Below are 19,477 nucleotides of genomic sequence, written 5' to 3'. Positions count from 1 at the left end.
AATCTGGCTGTAGCCATACGTAGATATTTACAGAGATGAATAAATAATTTAATTTATTTAAGTTTCAATAGAAAAACATATGTGTGAGTATAAAGTCGGTAGAGTTCAACCTCTCTTGCGTGTAGTGATACGCATCTACCCTAATGGAGTAATGATCGCAGCGTCTTCGGCGCCCGATTCTAACAGGGGACGTGTCCCGGCCTTTCAGACCCGTGACCTGTTGTCGATAAAATATTTTCTTTGTATTTTCTGACCCCTCTATACGGTTTATTGTCAAATTTGGTCATGTGGAACCTACTTAGATTTGATATTGATCAAAATTATTTGCAGACAATATTTGCAGGCGCTTTTGAATATTGAAAAAGCGCTACAGAACTAGTTTTTATGGGCAAAAAATTAGAAGAGCGGTAACAATTCTAGTTAAGATACCTTAGTGGTATGTTGTAAGGTTAAACATAGCCAAATTAAACATAGCAAACTATTTAGATAAGCAAGTCAATAAATAAATGTAGGCATACGAAACACCGTTACATTTTATTCCGTTTTTATGATCCTGAAACTGTGACGTGGCGCATTTTCGGTCTTTATCACGTAGGAACTTGCAAGGAGATAACGTTATTCCGTTAGTGAGTAAATGAACAAGATTCTCTGAAGCCATTATCCGGACGAATTAGCTGGCGACAAACTAATTTTCAACTAACGCCACGAGCAGACGGTACGCAGAGCTTTCACGTGTCAGATTCACCTTGAACGACATTTTAATTTACTTTCCTCGAGTCACAAAATTTCATAAATCTATTTTTAGAAGCAATAGAATTCATCTCAAGCTTCGAAACATTTCTTAAAAATTACATACGATTTTCTTATTGCATCGCAAAATACAATACATTAACGGATCGCTGAAATGTGTTTAGGTACGTTGTGCTTAAGCACACTTGAGTGTGACAAGGGTTGCTAAATGTAAGTAATGCTAGAGTGTAAGCGAATAGATATGTAACATATCGTCCGCCGTCGCGTGAAAAAGCGATATCTCCTGTGGGAAATATTGCTTCATGGCGTTTGATTCATCCTTCACAACACGAATAAACAGATTATTTACTTGCCTTGGTGATATTGTAGGTACATTTTCATTCAGGTTAGTCACATTTAAGATTTAAGACGTAAAATATGATGATACAAATGCACTATACATTCATAGTTAGGTAACATTTCATTGGTGGGTCTGGGTACCTACGTAACCATTAACTCTCACGATTTTTTTAATATAAACGTAAGGCTTTTTGCAAGGCGAGAAGTAAAACTTAAGATACGTTACTGTCTTTCTCCAGTAGGTAGGTACCTATAATTTCTATTATGGTCTGTCCATTTTTACACCAAACAGAACAAATGTTCTCTAGTACGGAAAAACATTAGCAGCAGCACATGCCACTTCTTACAGAACTCCCAAAGCGCGGTGCGAAGGCGTTGTGATTCATTGGGGGTGGTTTGCACCATCTATTTACGGCTACCATTAATTTGCTCCCGCGGTAATGTGATGAAAGCCTTTTCCTGAATCCCTCATTCAACCAGAAACGCTCAATAAGTATTGGTATTAATTGCCCGAGATGATTTATGTTTTCAGTTAGGCACTTCAATAAACACGCATTTATAGAACTTTCTTCATTCAATGAATCAATAAACGTGCTTATAATATAAGCAAAGATAATTTTCTTTCTTATAGGGTTAATGCCCCAAAACTCATCAATCATCTCATTTAAGATGGGCAGAAACAACTTTAATAATTACATCTTCGGCGGCGGCAACTATTGACTCGGTTCATAATAAGTAGAGGTTAATAATTCCTTGAGTTATTGACAATAGAATGTTCCTACCCCTTAAACCTTTGTAAACATCGAGAAGCCTTTATCGAGCCATCTTCATTAAATCACTGGCCCGATTCCTCGATACCGGATTATCGTCGACAGATAATCCGGTTCTTTATTTTTTTAACGGCTTAATTGAGAAAACGAGAAGATGATCCGTTCACTTTATGCGAAGCAGCGTAATTAGTTACAAAATGACAGCTCGATTATTCGTAGAATGTATACAATTTTGGAGTAAAATCATGAATGAAACAAGAAAAAGATTTCATGAATCGATCGACCCTTTGCGACTATTTTCGTTCAAGTGCTGACAATGACGTGGACGCTACGTCTAATAAGACCCGTCGGGTAACGAAGTTCCTTATCAAGTGACCTTCAGCAACTTCTTTGTGGGAGGACAAAGCCGGTCAGCGGGCCTCATCGGCGCCGAAGGGTCCTGAGAGCACTCCTCGCTTGTTACAAAATGCGCCAAATTGTCAACTCAGGCGCGATCGCACTTTTGATATTGTAACGCTCGTTCTCCTTGTTTTAGTATTTATTCATTGTTTTTTGGCATGTGACCTTTGGTCGTGTGTCCAATTTTAGCACAAACAGAAAATGATCGATGGTTATAAGCACAGATAGGTTTTAAGTGATCAAGAAAATGGAGAATTACTGAAACTACGTAACAAGTTGGAAGACAGAAATTTATTTACCTACGCAATTTAATTAGATTTTGTTCCATGTTAAAATCAGAATTTGGTTACAATTCAAGGACACTTGTTTTCGCTTAGGTCTTTTATTGTCTGTACTTATTAAGTAAAAGTTTCACTCGTGTATTAATTTTTAATTAGTAAACATTTTTAATTAGTAAACGTTGTTGGCATCGGGTGTTTGTCTTTGTAAAACAATTTCTTCAACGATCCATATTAATCAACGCTGAGGTTGAGAGGGTAAGGAACAGTTCATTTTTTATTCACCCTAAAACCCGGTTCTACACCCGCTTGGAGACTTTTAATTTGCTTGTGCTAACATTATCACGTAGCCATTAAAATTGTCTTATGGGTAAAACCCTTGCTCATTAATTATAACTGAAGCAAGGGTTTATTCATTATTTTATTATTCGGGTCCCTTGTGAACAACCTATCTTTTAATTTTATTTTATCTAACTAAATGGTTAGTCACTTGAGAATATTGGCACAGTGAGCAAAAGAAACAACAAAACAGTATAAAATTCGGGTTATCTTTATTTTACTTTCATACAAACACATATGAAATATCACCAGTTTTAAACCCATTTTATACATTTTTCCACGAAAAGTTATACGTCACATAATTAAAATATAATGATCACCCCATATATTGGTCTAGTTCGTTTATAAGGGGTACATCGTATTCCAATGCAACTATGAAGTCGTATAGGAAAACTAGAATGTTGCTAATTAGGAAGATTAGGTTGATGACTTGAACACTTGGTTGTTCGGGGGAGAGAGTGCGAGGGTCAGACAAGACGCAAAGGTGCCCCACCAGCACCACCGCGCTGGGAACAGGAGGCTGAACGCTCTCGATTTGTTCTAGAATATACCCCATAGCCATAATAAAGTGACCGACATACGGCAAGTATACCTCCAGAAATTTCACCAGATCCAGCATTGGTTTTTGATCATGTCATGTTCCACGGAGCGACGACTTCAGCTCCTGATATTCTCCGATTATGGTCAGGATATTCGCAATCACAAAATATCTATTCACGCTGAAGTCACGCTTATACTGTTTAACATACAGCACATCTTCCAGCACAGTAAATGCGTCCGAGAGTAAACCTAGGGAGTGGCCGAGTATCACTAAAATAGTCCCAGTAAAGCACGGCTCGATTTCATCACAGTAAATCTTGCCTAAGGCATATCCAAGAACAAGGAGGCAGTTGCTGAGCACCGCCAAGTAGAAATCCGCTGCGGACATAAAGAACTTGGTCACTGCTGCTTGGCTGGTTATTTCTTCCAGCGAGTGACCCAGTGCTAGAAGATATTTCGGTCTGCAGAATTTCATTTTCACTTGCTATGCATTTACGAGGCAGGTGCATGATTGTCGTGGAGGTTTATTGTTGGTTAGTTTAATCTTTCATCATCATGTTCCTGTAGATCGTCTTCTGTGCGTATTATTCTTTATCCATGTGTAGACATATTGAGAGGTTTTATTTAGGCATATAATTGAATTGTTGGATATTCATAAAACACGTAATTTATATTGATACAGCAAAAATAAAATAAATGGGCCTGTAAATTACCTACAGGCCCGCGTGATGATTTTGACAAATTGTCAGAATGATAACTCCTGTGGCACTTCTATGACAGAAAATCTTTAAAATAGGTTTTAGTAAAGAAAATCCAAACCCTATTTAAAGCGACGAAAAGAATATACCTATGTGAATTTTATTTTTATATTCGTGAAGTCATAATTAGGATATTCTACAACCACAAAAGAGAGCAGGGAAGGAATTTCGATCAGGCGAAGAAAAGGGTAAATTCCTGTGGGACAGAACCGTCCCAGACGGGACTAGGACCCGGTGCTAACCATAAAGCGGGGCGCGTCTGTGGGACAGGACGGCCAAAATAATATTAGAATACCCCAGTTAAACACGCTGCTACTAAAGGTAGGATTTTTTAAGATCCTCCTGTAATCCTTTATTCCATCCTCTTAAGGTATTAAGAATGAGATCTCCCTCAGAAATATGAATAGGAATTTATACAAAGGGTAGGTATATGGATTCGTCCCCGTATTTTTTTTTACCTAAAAGTTAGGAAATGACGATAAAACATGATATTTTAGATGCTAAGCGATTAGTTTATGGTTATATGAAATATTTGAAATGGGGGCTGTTGATTGAAAAAAAAAAGTTAAAGGGAAACGATAAGAATAAAATACTGCAAGCACCGTTGATTCGCTCAGAGATATAATTGCACAGTTGAATTGCAAATATAGGTTGAACCCTCGAGCCTGTCTCATAGCCCATGAATTATGGAACAAAGTTTTAAATCTTAACCGGCATTTACAAGGTTTTGTATTTTTTTATTTCAGAATAATGCTGAAAATATTGCACAAGACACTTCTTCATAATGACTTCTTTCTATTGCAATTTAATGCTTTACATTGGCTTAAATTGGTAAAGCGTAATTAAGTGGCTGATAAGGTGAGTAGGTACCTAGTTCCGAAATGTATTTTGAAGATATCTTACAGTAGAGCTAAGATTCGGGGGTTTAAAAAAAATGTGACTTCTATTCGTCGTTTAGGTAATAAATGCTTGTTTGCCCTCAATGGGATTCAAACCAACAACAAAAACGAGGAACGACAAGACTTATCTTATTATTTATCTAACCAGATTCTACTAATATTTTATATGCGAAAGTTTGTGTGGATGTTTGTTACTCTTTCACGCAAAAACTACTGAACGGATTTTGATGAAACTATACAGTATTATTGTTTATAACCCAGAATAACATATAGGTTATAAATTATGACGATCTGTGACAAACTAAACTAAATTTCACGCGGGTGAAGCCGCAGGCAAAAGCTAGTATAGAACATAACCTCTACAGAAATAGACGAAAAACTACAATATCGGTTTCACTCATGCGCTCTCTCATAGAAATTGTAGCGAAATTACGGAACCTTGTATCACAAATATCATTAGCGGAATTGGTAATCATGGGTGATGGTCTGATTTACATGCAGCCGGCTGCAAACTGCGCAATTTGTAATTGGTATAAGTGATGCGGTTAATTAAACCAGTGAGCAGTAGACATCATTTAACAAACCGTTGAAATGCTTGTGCGTGTATTTTAGCTGTTAGCCTGTTATTTATATTATCTGCTGCAAGATAATTTTATAACCAAGTGTTACGTTGCATCGTATTTTACAATAAGTACATAATTATCGTTATACTTTTGGAAACCTCTTAATTTTAATTTCAACATTAAAACTGCTTAGGTCAAACTTTGGAGCTCTTCTTTGTGTGTTTTCACACAGGTTGTTCATGTAATGCGGATGTGACATTATCTATCGTCTTATTTCCTACCATAATCCAAGCGCATGCATGTGAGATATTAAGCCACGTACATATGCATGTTTGAAACTTGAACTCAGTGTGGAGCTGAAAGGTTGACTTGAAGATTCATATTAATATGATATTCGAATTAATTGAACGAGCTTGCGTTGATCACTGCGAATTTTTACATCCTTTACTACATATCTGCGGGAAACAGAGAGAATGTGATTTCTTTGTCCATAAACACGCTTACACTGTCCAATGTCCATCTGTGAATATTTGAGCATGGTGGATGAGAGCGAAACGACAAATTATGGTATCTACTTGCATATGCAAGGGCCTATAAACAAAAAGCAAAATGAGTCTCAAAGACTTGAGTTTTCGGTCTGCTCTCTAGGGACGGATCAGTCCGAGTACTCGTGCTTTTTTACGTAAAATCTGTCGAGAAAATGGTTTTCTTGTAGATGTGCGTGTTATTTTGGTGTCTGCTAAAGGTAATGTGTGTCCTTATTTCCTTTAAACGTTTGCAAGTATGCTTTCAGGTGTGAGGAAGCGGCAACTCACTCAAGAGACACTTTGAGAATGTAAAGTGCACCGTTATATCACGTCTTTGTTAGATGCCGTGGTTATTGAAGGCTGCTCGCAGAAAATACACAGCATGTTATAGTGCACGAGGTATTAAAGTTCAAAGTACCTACATAACTAAAACATTACCTATATATCTACCTGAGTCATGTCACGGTAAGATGGTCTAGCTTTAAACTTAAATAACTTTGATTAGAAATTAATAGTAGGGATTTGTTACAGAAACTTGAAATCTTCGTCACAATCAATTTACCTAAGTATTTTTTTCTCACTTCTTCAATTCAATGAATGGAATAGATATAAATTGATGGGTACAAGATTTGCCTAGTTAAAGCCATAGTATCTATAAACCTGAGTATTATATGTGAATATGATGACACCAATCAAAACAAAACAAGCCACCAATGACCTGCTTATGAACCACCAAACGGCACGTTGTTGTGTCCATGTCACGGTTGCGACCACAAGGGCGCCCGCTTGACGCGCTGCCAACTATCGACCAGTGACCACGGACGGCAATGTCAACCACCACTTAAAGACAGTATGTCATGAACAAGATGCTTACATGGCGATTTTAAATATAACACTAATACACGTATCTGTTCGTGGCTGTTTAGAAGCAAACAGAAGCATTTATATGGACCTATAAAAGTCAAAGAGCTCTAAAAACACGATCCAGTGAGATCCTAAAATCCTTACGATACAAGAAAATCGGCCGAGTGTTCAATTTATGACCCATATCTCGTAACATTTGTCAGCGGCTCGTCATCGATGTCGGCCAAACACTGAGAGGACACTCATAAATTTCAATACAGTTGGAATGTATAGGGCCGGAACGCTTGAAAGGGCCTTTCTATATGGGCAGGGTGCGATAAGCACGTGTAGGGGCTGCGATATTTCGTGTTAACACCCTTCCTCTGAAGATAGCGCCCACGGCACTTACCGAATTCGTATGCAACGCACCAGAGTAACGCTCCCATACAAAAATCGCCGCTTTACAAATTCCGCTACCTACACATATGAGTTACGTGCTGACATTCAGCGAAGACGCAATAAAATCGAACAGAATCCACCAAAATGCTTCGCTACATATGATGAATCTTTCGATGTGACATTTTATCGAAAACAATAAAAGAGAATTCTATTTTTCTCCACCCGGAATGAACATAATTAAATTCGTTCCGTTAGGTCAATAAATTTATTCACAACAAACAAGAAGTTCAAATACTCGTTAAGAAAAAAAAACTCCTATGTTTTGAAAAATATTTTTACACTTATTTTTATACCTATTCTTTGAACTTTGAGTAAGTTTATCGGACTGTTATAGAATTCACAATTCACAAAATGTAAGGACGTTTAAAGACACATGTTCAATTGTTCATGTACAAAAATAATATTGGATCAAACCGAGAACGTACTTGAAGCTCCCAAAGATTTAAGGTAATTGGGTCATCAATAAAGTGATCCACGGATTCATAAGGATCCCATTTCGTTTATACGTTTCACCTCACTAAATCCTCTTATGAATAACGGCACCAAAAAATTCTGATCGAGTAGGACGATTATTCGCTAGGTAGGTATCGTGCAACTTTTGACAGGGGACATGTGTATGTACAGATAATGTTATTTCCCAATCTATCATGTGTATTGTGGCGCGGAGGCAGGAAGTTCCACGTCTGGGCCAGGGCAATGAGCGATGGATGAGATAAGCAACTTTTTTGGCGCCAAAATCCTTGACTTTTTTTTACATGTGAAATTGATTCACCTACCTACTATAGAATGAACTTGACATCCTGTATCTCAATGATAGTCGTTCAAGAACAACCTATCAAAAATTCAATTCAACTTCCAAACTCTTGAGTCAACTATAATATTTTATTAATATTTTCTTGTCCGTTGATTTACAGGACAGAATACTACGAGTACCTACATTAGAGAAAAAGGCTTTAAAACATTCCCTACCAACGTTTTGTTTTCAAGTCATGTACGGGACTATCCTACCTCTCGTTCAACCGTCTTCAAGTCGTGTACGCATAATTTTTGTAATTAGATGATTTTTGTTTAAAAGGGCAACTGCCACAAAAGAATTGCTTGGTCTCCCACGTCCCAAAGGAAACCTATTTTGGCGTAATTCTGTTAAATCCCTTTTTGGGTTTGTTTTGCGGCAGATATTATTTAATCAAAAATATTTCTTTAGCTTTTATTTCTTTGTGACTTTCCCGAACCAGCATCGTTACTTGATGTAATAAGCCAGGTGTTTCGTTGTTGTATATTTCTTCTAAGAACTTCTAAGTTTTGTACCTAATCCAAAGGAAGTTTATCTTTAATATTACTTTCAAATTGTTTTGTGCGTAGTCGTACACCTTATGAAGAAAACTGACTTAAGGTTAACGCTATGTACGAGTAAGTAGGACTTTACGTTGATACGTGCGCCTTACTTAACATTTAAAAAGTTTGAAGTGTAATATTACATCAACTTGTAACAGTCAAACAGCTTATTAAGCTGTTATTATGCCACAATACACATAACTTAAATTAAGCTATAGAAATGAAAGTTACACAATACCACAAAGCACAAACAGTAAGCGGGTAAAATACTGTAAACAAGAAATTTGCTGATCATTAATTCGACACTACAACAATTTGTTTTCTGATCAAAGTTGGCACGAAATTATTTTTATGAAATGTAAAGTTTCGATGGATAATACCTAATGGTATTGTTATTAGGTAACCGAGGTATTAATATTGCATTAATATTAGACAAAATAAAGGAGTAACCAATTATGAATCAATATTAAATTTTATCTCGTTCGTCACAAAGACACAAGAATTTGGTGATTACGAGTACATCCTTTGATATTGATTTATGAAGGAAATTAATGGTTAGAACCTATAAGTTATGTGTTATAACCCATGTGTAAAGTCGTAACTAAGTTTTCCTTTAAATTATATAGAGCCAACGTAATACATACTAATTTCTTTTCTTTTATAATTGGCAGTCGGCCGGCACACCAGTGACTTATTATTTTATTACCGATACCGCACTTACAATAGAGTTATGGTTTTATGTAGTCCCAGACTGGTACTATTGAGATCACCGCTTTGTCTTCAGAAGGCTGAGGGATGTGGTTCATAATGAATAATTGGAATTCTAAGAAACGGGATAAAAGGGAATAGCCGCAATGGAGTTAAAGGACTCTAGGGACGGCACGTGAAGTATTTGCGGGTAACTATTGATATTTTAAGGCTCAAACGATAGCGCTGCTTTATCCTTTATCCGCTTTTTAAATGATACAATTATCTATGTACTGGAATCTCGAACCTGAGTAAAGGTATTTTTACTGATATTCTGTAAAAGGAGTGGACGCTCTTACCCTTACACAAAAGTCACATAAGCACCTATATCCTACCTACCTGTACCTATGTATCTAAGTTTTTTTTTTAATAAGACTAAGTGTTAAGTGTACTACCTAAGGTATAATTTATTTAATTATGTTATGAAAACCAAATTATAGTCTAGGAGAGTGTTTAGATTTGATTTAAAGTAATATAATAGTTCCCAGTCCCACGGACAACCGAACCGGCCTGATTTGGTTTAGGTAAACGCGAATTTATGTGATTACGAGTACAAAATAGTTGTTCCAGAGACGTATTTTAAAGGTATTCCAAATCACACATCTTTACCAAATAATGAAATAACGATTCGTGCAAAGTCTATGCAAATCGGAATTCCAAAACTTTAAAATACGCCTCCTGCTCCATCCCATCGACACGTTTGCGGCCAGAGAATTAAACTATGCCGTGTGTTCTCTTAATAGTTTCGAAAATAGCAATTAAAAGTTCCCGTGTTTCAGTTAACACAGCCCGTAGTGGGGATAGGCACCTGGAAATACTTGGCGAATAGTCCGCATTCCCCGTAACCACTTTGTATCAAGTTGATGTTAAGTGTTCTGCATTCCTTGTAGATGTTACCTACTTGGTTCGGCAAACAGCTGTGTCAAGATTTTGTTTTTGCCTAAAGAGCTTTATTTAAGCATAATATTTTTTATAAACTCTTAAAACTAATTTTTTTTTGAAAATAGGCTTTGAAAAAGCACTTTTACACGTCCCAGTATTAACCCTACCACTGCTTCGGGACAATAAATGGGCAATTTTGCAGATTTAATTTAAATATCTTTGGGTTTTATTTAAAACAATTTTTTTATTGGTTGCATAATGAGTAATAATAATCGATAGAAAATTTTTAGCTGAACAATCAAAGGCAGCATCAAAAGATCCACCGTAACTGAAATTCTATTGTAATTTATCAACTAGGTATTTACCTACTTATTTCACTATTATGTGAAACAAAATTATTACATTATAGGAAGTATTTTAATATTTCTCTGATGTTCGAAGTCAGGTACAAAGCTTTTGTTAAAGATTTTCAACACTTTCCAAGGATTTCGTAGTGAAAAATAAGATGGAATATCACTTGGGATTTGCCGTTATAAGATCGCGGATGGATGGAGAGACGCGTGTTTGAATATAAAAGGAAGGGGTGATTTTATTGAAATAAATCGCGGGAAATATTATACAAACTTGACATTTTGACGGTTCATGAAATTTCATATAAGCTTGGTAGTTTAATATAAATACTGATCACTGAAATTGGGACAGCTGGGAACAATCGAAAATGTATGCGCAGTAATTTCTAAGGAGATAATAATTCAATTACATCTGTTTTTCAAAGAATAGATGTATGTATCGCGGATGGATGGAGAGACGCGTGTTTGAATATAAAAGGAAGGGGTGATTTTATTGAAATAAATCGCGGGGAAATATTATACAAACTTGACATTTTGACGGTTCATGAAATTTCACATAAGCTTGGTAGTTTAATATAAATACTGATCACTGAAATTGGGACAGCTGGGAACAATCNGAACAACCGAAAATGTATGCGCAGTAATTTCTAAGGAGATAATAATTCAATTACAAGGAACTGTTTTTCAAAGAATATATGTATGTACACAATAATGAAACAGTTGAAAGACTTAGCCTTGTGTGGTTCTTTTGCCCAGGTGGTTAAGGACTTTCTTCTCAATAAGTAGAATATTCTTGTTTCAATTTCACGACCACAACAGTGTAAGTCCCTCACAACTATGAACTACAATCCAGTTGATTTAAGTTTTTTTTAACTACGTTTATTATTTCCGGAATCTGCTATTTTCCAGCTATAGTACGTGTTCATCATAAGTTGCGATCCGTGTTTCTCCATGCACTCGCTTGCAATAATAATTTCATCTCATCACCAGTACATACTTCGCAACTCATACCAAAGCCTGTTGCATTACAAATGTGCTCCTGGTGAGGTTTAATTTATGATGATTAAATAGGTAAGTACATTCCATCAGCTCGCACTCAGGGATTCGATAACTCTTTTATAATGCGAACAGCGAGGGACTGGAATTCCTTGCCTGCTGCTGTATTTCCCGAACACTATAATCCGGGCCTTTTCAAGGCGATAGTGAATAATCCCTTACAGGGCAGATAATAATATTATGTAAAATCCTAGAAAGCTTCTCATCAGGTGCGATTGCGGTCAAATAAAAATATTTTCTTTCTTTCTTTCAAATACCTGCCTTGTTCTGCATCAAAAAAAGCTTGTACATACAGGGTGTTCCAGAATGGGTGAATCAAACTGATAGGGGAGGTAGCTCTACTAATGTATTATCCCTAAAATATGTTTTTTTTTTTTAAATAAAGTGCTCTAAACTCGATATCTAGTCATTATACANCACCTTCATGCTGTATAACATAGAGCTGGCTAGCTGGAACCGCTATGATAGAACTGTCATTTGTATTCAAATGTGATGTTGTCTTTAGTTGTGTAATGGCTGTGCCGAACTCTCTATTGTAAATATTCTACGTGTGCTTTGATACCAATATATTTATTATGTTACTACCAACCACTGTGTTTATTGCTCTGTAGCGGACTTAATATATCCCTAACACATTGCACTGATGGGATAGAAAAATAAACAAGCAAAACCTTATTCGTTAGCAAACGTCATATTTATTTAAATGTTAGCAGCACTGTTTCTTGTACTGTTATGTTGGCAGGTTTGACTCTTACAGTACCTAGTGCAAGCGAAAACCGACACTAAGGTGACGAACTTTTTCATTCCGCGACTGTACATTAGTAGAGCTACCTCCCCTATCAGTTTGATTCACCCAGTCTGGGACACCCTGTATAAGTGTGCTTTGGACTTCTCGTTTTTTAATACACATTGGTTTTGACAAACATTGTGTGTTAGACGCACTATGAGATGTAGGTTGAGCGTGACATTTGACGAGGGTCCTTCGTTAAAGAAAATCCAAGTCGTTTGCATTTATTACAGTGAAGCAATTTGTTCTCTTCTTATTGGCCAATTAAAAACCCCCAGGGCACGATTTGTTTGGTTACTGGTTCATCGGCCAGACAGACTGTTGTTTTAAGAGTTATTATCTATTTTAGCAAACAGTAACGTTACAGAACCCCAATACAGTTAAAAATAATTTTCTTATCTATAGACACAAAAAGTTTTCATGCCTACATCTAATTAATATCTAGGTACTTATATGAAAACGTTTGACCACAAATGTGTAAGGCATAATAATATATTTTTATGTAAACGCGTTGTACCTATTGGCTGTACTGTAACACTTACTTAGACATATTTTATTCAGTGTAAGTAAATTATATTCATTGTTAAATGACAGTGGTAGGTAGGTATTTACTATACATGCAACCGCACACACAATAAAGGTCTGAAATTTGACATGAACGTCGAAAGCTTTTGTTGAGAGTATTGCGTAATAGAAAGTACCGAATAACTAGCAAAACCTTTATATTGTTTAGTAAGTAAATAGCGTCAGTTTTAGGAAATAAATAGCTTGCACGTATGTATTAATATGCAATTGTTTGAAAGCGTTGTTAATCATGCCTATGTATGATGGTGGATATTGTTTAGGTTCTAGCGGGCCACTTTAAATTGCATCCTAATAATTAATGATTTCAAACGTTCTGTCAATACAGTTAATCACTATCACCTTTAATTAGAAGCAGTTTGTTTTGGTTAAAGAAAGTTAACTTATTAATATTGACATAAAATTACTTACCAAAACATAACCACCAGCAGTTTCTCGATCAGCAACATGTTTCGAGTCGTTTGAACTTTTATTTGGTTAGTTTTGAACCCATTCGCGATGTTTCGCGCGTCTGTGGCGCCGCTAAGCGGAGATGTCTCGCGATCTCCGCTTGGCGCGAAGGCTCGGGGACAAGTGTTCGCGCATGCGCGGTGAACATCACAAGATCTCAACATCCTCAACTTTTCATTCGACGGCTGTAAACGTAATCTTTATCGGTTACTAATCGCATGTGACATGTGTCATTATAAAATTACTCGTATTATTGATGTGGCATTATTTAGAAATAGATGAAAGTTATGAGATTTATCACCAAGAAATAACTAACCCATTGACCATAATGTGTTTTAGTAACTTTATGGGAGTAGGAACATATAAATTCTAAAATATTTCATTACTTACCGACTCTACTTTCGGGCATCACAAGCACCTTTGCAAAATTGGCTCATGAATTTAAACGATTTAGGAGTATAAAAAGATTTATCACCTATAAGCAACAATTTACAATTATTGGAGTGTAATATCCAGTAATTATTGAACCGTACTCGGGGCAGCCTTTTTCTTTTTTCTTTAGCATTGTTGACTCCGCCGTGCTTCCGACTGATTAGAAGGACTGAAACGATCGCGAGCGCGCTCACCTGTGATGCACGGTTCGCTGACATATTTGATTCTCACATCTCAGCGTTTGACCTGCAAAATAAAACTCCTTTTTTATAACCCTCGTACGTCGAGAAAATACCAAACCTGACGTACCTACGGTACCTACTCGTAGATATAGAGCAATGCATTTTTAAAGAAGAATAGTGTTTTATTTTACTCTTCGAATCTAAAACGAGACTAAAATTCATTATCCAATAAAGTAGGGGGACCCTCTGAAGGGAAAGGAAAACTACATAAATTGTAGTATGATAAAGTTTACTCGGAGCAGTCAAAGCCGGAGTTTTTAGAACAAACTTTTCACAGATTACGCGAACCGTTGGTAAACTCGTATTTACCCGAATTTTCTCTTTGACTACCGTACCTTTGATTTTGGTTAGTCCTTTATATTTATCTTTGATTAGCTGCGCCATTTTCGTGCTTTTTCTCTTTTTAAAGCAGTTATCGAACGTGCTTGTGGTGTTAATGAAATTTTGAGACTTATTGTAGGTATAGGTGCTGGTGGGTAAAATAGGTTTTTAGTCGGGTATAAATTGTCAGGTTTAAATATTCCTTGAAAAATTTGAAACGCTGTCTGTGATAATAGGAAAGAAGACTTGTAAAAGGGACTCTATTGTACATCACAACATCTACATATTAGTGTTTTTAATAAGTAGCAAAGGCAAACGATGTAATACTTGAAAAAGCCGTATGGGTCCATGTGTGTGTATGTGACTTCATTTGAAAACTACAACATAATGTATCATCTTATGAATAATCATCTAACTCGTTTATGCAACCTTAACAGGCTTGCCGAAGACGGCGCAAATCAAATATTGCAATCGTAGCACAGATGCAAACGGGGTCGTCTGCAAAACAATGGAACGCAAATGGCCTGATCCCTGCGGCCGCCGATTGCTCCGCCGCCGTAATAGGGTCTGGATCCGCTGAGTGATGCCCCGCTATTAAGAAAATCCCTCCATTTAAACATGTTTAGATACATTCGAGTTTAGATACTTGTCTACGCGGAACATTAGAGGTGAGAGTTTTACGGCCTCCTGGGACTCAAACGCCCGTGGACTTTTGTAAAAACATAGTCAATTTTATATTTTAGCAACGAGTAATGTTGCTGGTATTTACTGCAAAGCTTTCACTACATTAGGTTAATATGCTATGAACATTTCAATATTAGAGCCATAAAATATTTGAAAATTCTAATGAATGAAATTAAAAATCAGGAGGGTCAAAGAGATATGGGGGCAATTAATACAAATTTACATTTCACAAAAATTTCGCTTAAGAAAATTCATCAGCGTCTCTCACTTTTCTGGGATGAAAAAGATTGATTGGAATGGAAATTTCATTTCTTACAACTTCAGTCAAAAAAGTTACAAAGTTTCTAAGTTTTAAGCACTTGTTTACAAAACGAGGTGTCCATTTCGGAAACTACCTAGAAAATATTTTGTTATATTCTAAAGAAATCATTTATTAGATTTAGGTACACAGCTTTTGCAAAAGTTACCTTATGTACGGGCGGGAGGTAGTGGTTGTAAGGCACCGCTCCCGTGCCCGGGATATGCGGTCAGGAAGAGAACTAACTCCCTAGTGAGCCTAGAGTCCCTATTCCCTAAGACACTAAGTCCCTAGAGCCCTAGCCCTGCCTAATAATAAATACTTAGACATAATAAGGGTGTGAGAGGAAGGTAGCTGTGCCCAGGTCGCCCAGGGCAGCAGCGTTAGGACGGCAGGTAGGCGGCGGGGACCCGCTGCCAGCCCGGCAGACTCACCGGACTGATCATAGCGACGGCTAAGGGTGTCTTGGCCGCAGCGGGGGGAAATGAGACACAACGACGTTCGGTTGATATCTGTTTATTGTTATGATTCTATTGGTATTTATACATAATTTATTGNTACTTAGCAATTCTTAAACTCGACTTATCGAAAAGTAGGTATATTTTTCTATAAGTCCCAATCGGGAGTTTTTTACCAATTTATGGGAAGTAATGTCAAAGTGAAGTAGAGGAAATGGATATAAATCATATGGATTACAAGTACCCGTATCTCCCTATGTGATCGAACGTACAGGCGATAGACATCAGACTATATTTTTTTGTTGCAAACCAGCTCCTATTACCATGACATAAGATGCCACAGTGTATAGCTTGATGTGCTCTCATGGAGTCTCTTGAGCAGCGAGACGCGTTAACCTTAATGTGCTTTTGTATGTAGATTCCACCCGGAGCTCCGGCCCTTGCAAATTGTTTCAATGCGTAGGTATACCTCATACAGATGCTATGAATACATTTATGAACCCATCAAGATCTCGTCTTAATTTAGTGGTAGTCAATCTTCTTGCTAGGGTACCAAGTCAAAAGAATGGTTAAGGAGCATTTTTTTTAGAAGTGCTTAACTTGGATATACATACAGGGTGGAATTTTATAATGCCACCTGGAGGGAAAGTACTCTTAATACTGTAGATAGAAAATTTTACTCAAAGAAAACATTCCTTTATTTTTGAAAAGAAACAGAACTGCATTCAAAGATTTTCTAAAATTTTCGAAAATTCACCACCATACCATTCTGTAAATAATTAAAATAATTTAAGATTTCAAGCTTTCATTTGATTTATCAAGTTAGTTACAGAGATTTCATCATTATACTTAACCCTAACGATCGATGCAATAAAAATACAGGATGCAATTTTTAACAAATTTTAGTTAGTTCGATTCCCGGGTGTGGCAAGCAAATTTTTAGAAATCTTTGAATGCAGTTCTATTTCTTTTCCTAAATTAAGGAATGTTTCCTTTGAGTAAAATTTTCTATCTACAGTATTAAGAGTACTTTCCATCCAGGTGGCATTACAAAATTCCACCCTGTATACGGAGTAAATACGGCTATGTTACACAGTATTTGGAAAAAATATGGTAGGAAAAGATTATACAGTAAAGATAAGTTTTATCGCATGCGACTTATAAATATGTTTAGTGCTTTAGGTTTGCTCTATAATGCAAGGCAAATACAATGTATTGAATAGTATCGATACCATGGTTATGGTTACCCGTTAAGTTATAAAAAGAGGTACCTAGGTACCTACCTAGTATTTGGCTATTAAGTTTAGAAATAAATAAAACAAAGTCAGTGGGTGAAATACCTTTCGTAACGTATTCCAAAGTGCGGACAGTAAACGTCATTCAGCGGACGACCTCTAAACGAGCAGCTTACGAAAAAGAATCCGAAACATTCAACTTAATGTGCACTTTGAAACGTTATTTTGTACGCGAGTATGCCACTAGATTCGACATGCAGTTAGCTACGTTATATTCGTGGGAGGCATGTGATCCGTGAAACATTTCGCGCAAAATTACAAGCATATGAAATAGGAATTCGTACGTGGGAAGTGGGAACGTAATACCGCACTGAGATTGCTATGCGCTTTCCATGTAACAGTTTTGTATACTAGCGGTTTATTAACATCAAAATGAGCATTGCATTTCATTTAGGTACGAGTGTATTAGAAAGATGATATAGTGATGCAATTTGGTCGTATTTCCGGTTAGTACCAAAGTATATGTATAGGAAACCTGTTAAGATTAAATTTAAAAACTTCGATAATTATAGAAACATAGCTATTGTTGCATCACATGATAGATCGAAAAATAATAAATATGTTTTTTTGAATTCTTGCCTGAAACTAAATAGGTACTTTTAGGAACCAGTGATGCTCTGAGAAGTGTAAAAGAAAGTCGAAACCTGGGACCTGAGTCGTGGAGCACGATCCTCAAACGACACCCTACCCAGCTGGAATCGACCACATAATGTGCCCTTCGAGAGGGCGGTGTGATCCGCGCCAATACTATTGAATTCCGAAACTGAAACGCGTCTTGTTTTGGTTTTCAATGAGTACTTAGACGAATGGAATTAGAAAAAAACATTTTCTATATTAATGCCTAAGTGTCAAAATCCTGGTCAAAATTTAATAAATATTTTTGTATTGATTTGATTTGATTTGACTTTTTTAATGCTCTTTATCAAGATTTTGTAGAGAAGTGAAACTTTGTTCGAATTTCCAGCACAGACTAAATTAGTAAGTTCTAGAATAGCAAATACACGTTTATTATTATGTTACCATAATTTGTAATCATACATATGTAGTTGTGTACTGTCGATTGAACATGTAAATAATAGGTAAAGATTCTCTAAATATGTATTTTTACGCTTAGTGTAACTGAAATCATGAAATCACTATAAATTATAATTGCATTTCCTATTCAAACATGCCAACCGCAGGATCAGGTAATTGAAATTGGCAAAAGAACTCGTATTACAAAAGATAAAAGCTATCGCGACCGGCGTAGGGTCTGCGTGTGGCACGTCGCTCGCAAATCGCGTCGTTACCGGCCTCGCCTCGCGGACGTCTCGTTCCAACATCGCATCGTGTCATCCTTTGAGCATTCTCAACAGAACGTGGGCAGCACTTTTGTAATTCACTAGGGTAGTTGATGATAAGTAAAAGCAAGCAGTAATAAGGACTAGGTGCTTGTCTGTCCCTGTGGCGCAGAGGATAGCGCGTTGGACTTCTAATCCAAAGGTCGCGGGTTCGATCCCCGCCAGGGATGCTAATAGGATATTTAGTTTATTTTTATATACCCACGTAAAGAGATGGGGATTAGAATTTCATATTTCATACATTGCTATTTCGTGATAAACTTTTTGACTTATACAAAGAGTTTATTCAGTGTTTATTAATTATTATTTTCGGTGGAAACTACTTTTAAGGCACAATAATGATAATGCTATTCGTATTATGATGCGATTGCCGAGATGTTGCAGTGCATCTGCTATGTTCGCGGAGGCCGGCGTTCCGGATTTCTTTGCCCTGTTGAGAGAACGCATAGCTTCTTTCTGGCAGAGGATTCGTGACTCACCTAACGAGCTGCTAACTGTAGTCAGCAATGACCTGTATAAAAGTCCATTCCTCTCACATTGGTTGGATGTTCACCGGAGCGCGAATAGGAAATAAAACAATATTTTAAATTTTTACAGTTTTAAAAAAATTATTCAATAATCCATTAATTTATTAAATAATCGTATTTTTAAATTTTACCCATGTTTTTAAATAACTTTTAAATTTTATGTAGGTACCTACTAGGTAAATTATAATTATTGTCTCCAACGTTTACAATTTAAATTTTTTGAAAAT

At 36.6% G+C, this 19,477-nt stretch overlaps 2 protein-coding genes and 1 non-coding gene across 3 annotated transcripts in view; 1 reads left to right on the top strand and 2 right to left on the bottom strand.

Annotated features, from left to right (window-relative positions):
• LOC114361148 (gamma-aminobutyric acid receptor alpha-like) overlaps positions 1–13,835 on the bottom strand; it is a 30,717-nt gene extending 16,882 nt beyond the window's left edge. The window contains exon 1 of the mRNA XM_028316106.1: positions 13,615–13,835. Coding sequence (XP_028171907.1) covers positions 13,615–13,817 — 203 coding nt within the window. The 5' untranslated portion in view covers positions 13,818–13,835. The remainder of the gene's footprint in view (positions 1–13,614) is intronic.
• Positions 3,142–4,149, bottom strand: LOC114361147 (uncharacterized). The gene has a single exon (XM_028316105.1). The coding sequence runs from the start codon at positions 3,888–3,890 to the stop codon at positions 3,510–3,512; it is 381 nt and encodes a 126-aa protein (XP_028171906.1). The 5' UTR covers positions 3,891–4,149; the 3' UTR covers positions 3,142–3,509.
• A 4,985-nt stretch (positions 13,836–18,820) lies between the features above and the next one.
• TRNAR-UCU (transfer RNA arginine (anticodon UCU)) lies at positions 18,821–18,893 on the top strand. Its single transcript has one exon. It is a non-coding gene; the product is annotated as a tRNA-Arg (tRNA).
• Positions 18,894–19,477: the final 584 nt, after the last annotated feature.

This window comes from Ostrinia furnacalis, unplaced genomic scaffold (genome assembly GCF_004193835.3).
Source record: "Ostrinia furnacalis isolate ACB-3 unplaced genomic scaffold, ASM419383v2 OfSCF5438, whole genome shotgun sequence".
Classification (NCBI taxonomy): Eukaryota; Metazoa; Arthropoda; class Insecta; order Lepidoptera; family Crambidae; genus Ostrinia; species Ostrinia furnacalis.
Note: the sequence above shows the minus strand (reverse complement) of the source record. Positions and strands in the feature narration are given on the sequence as shown.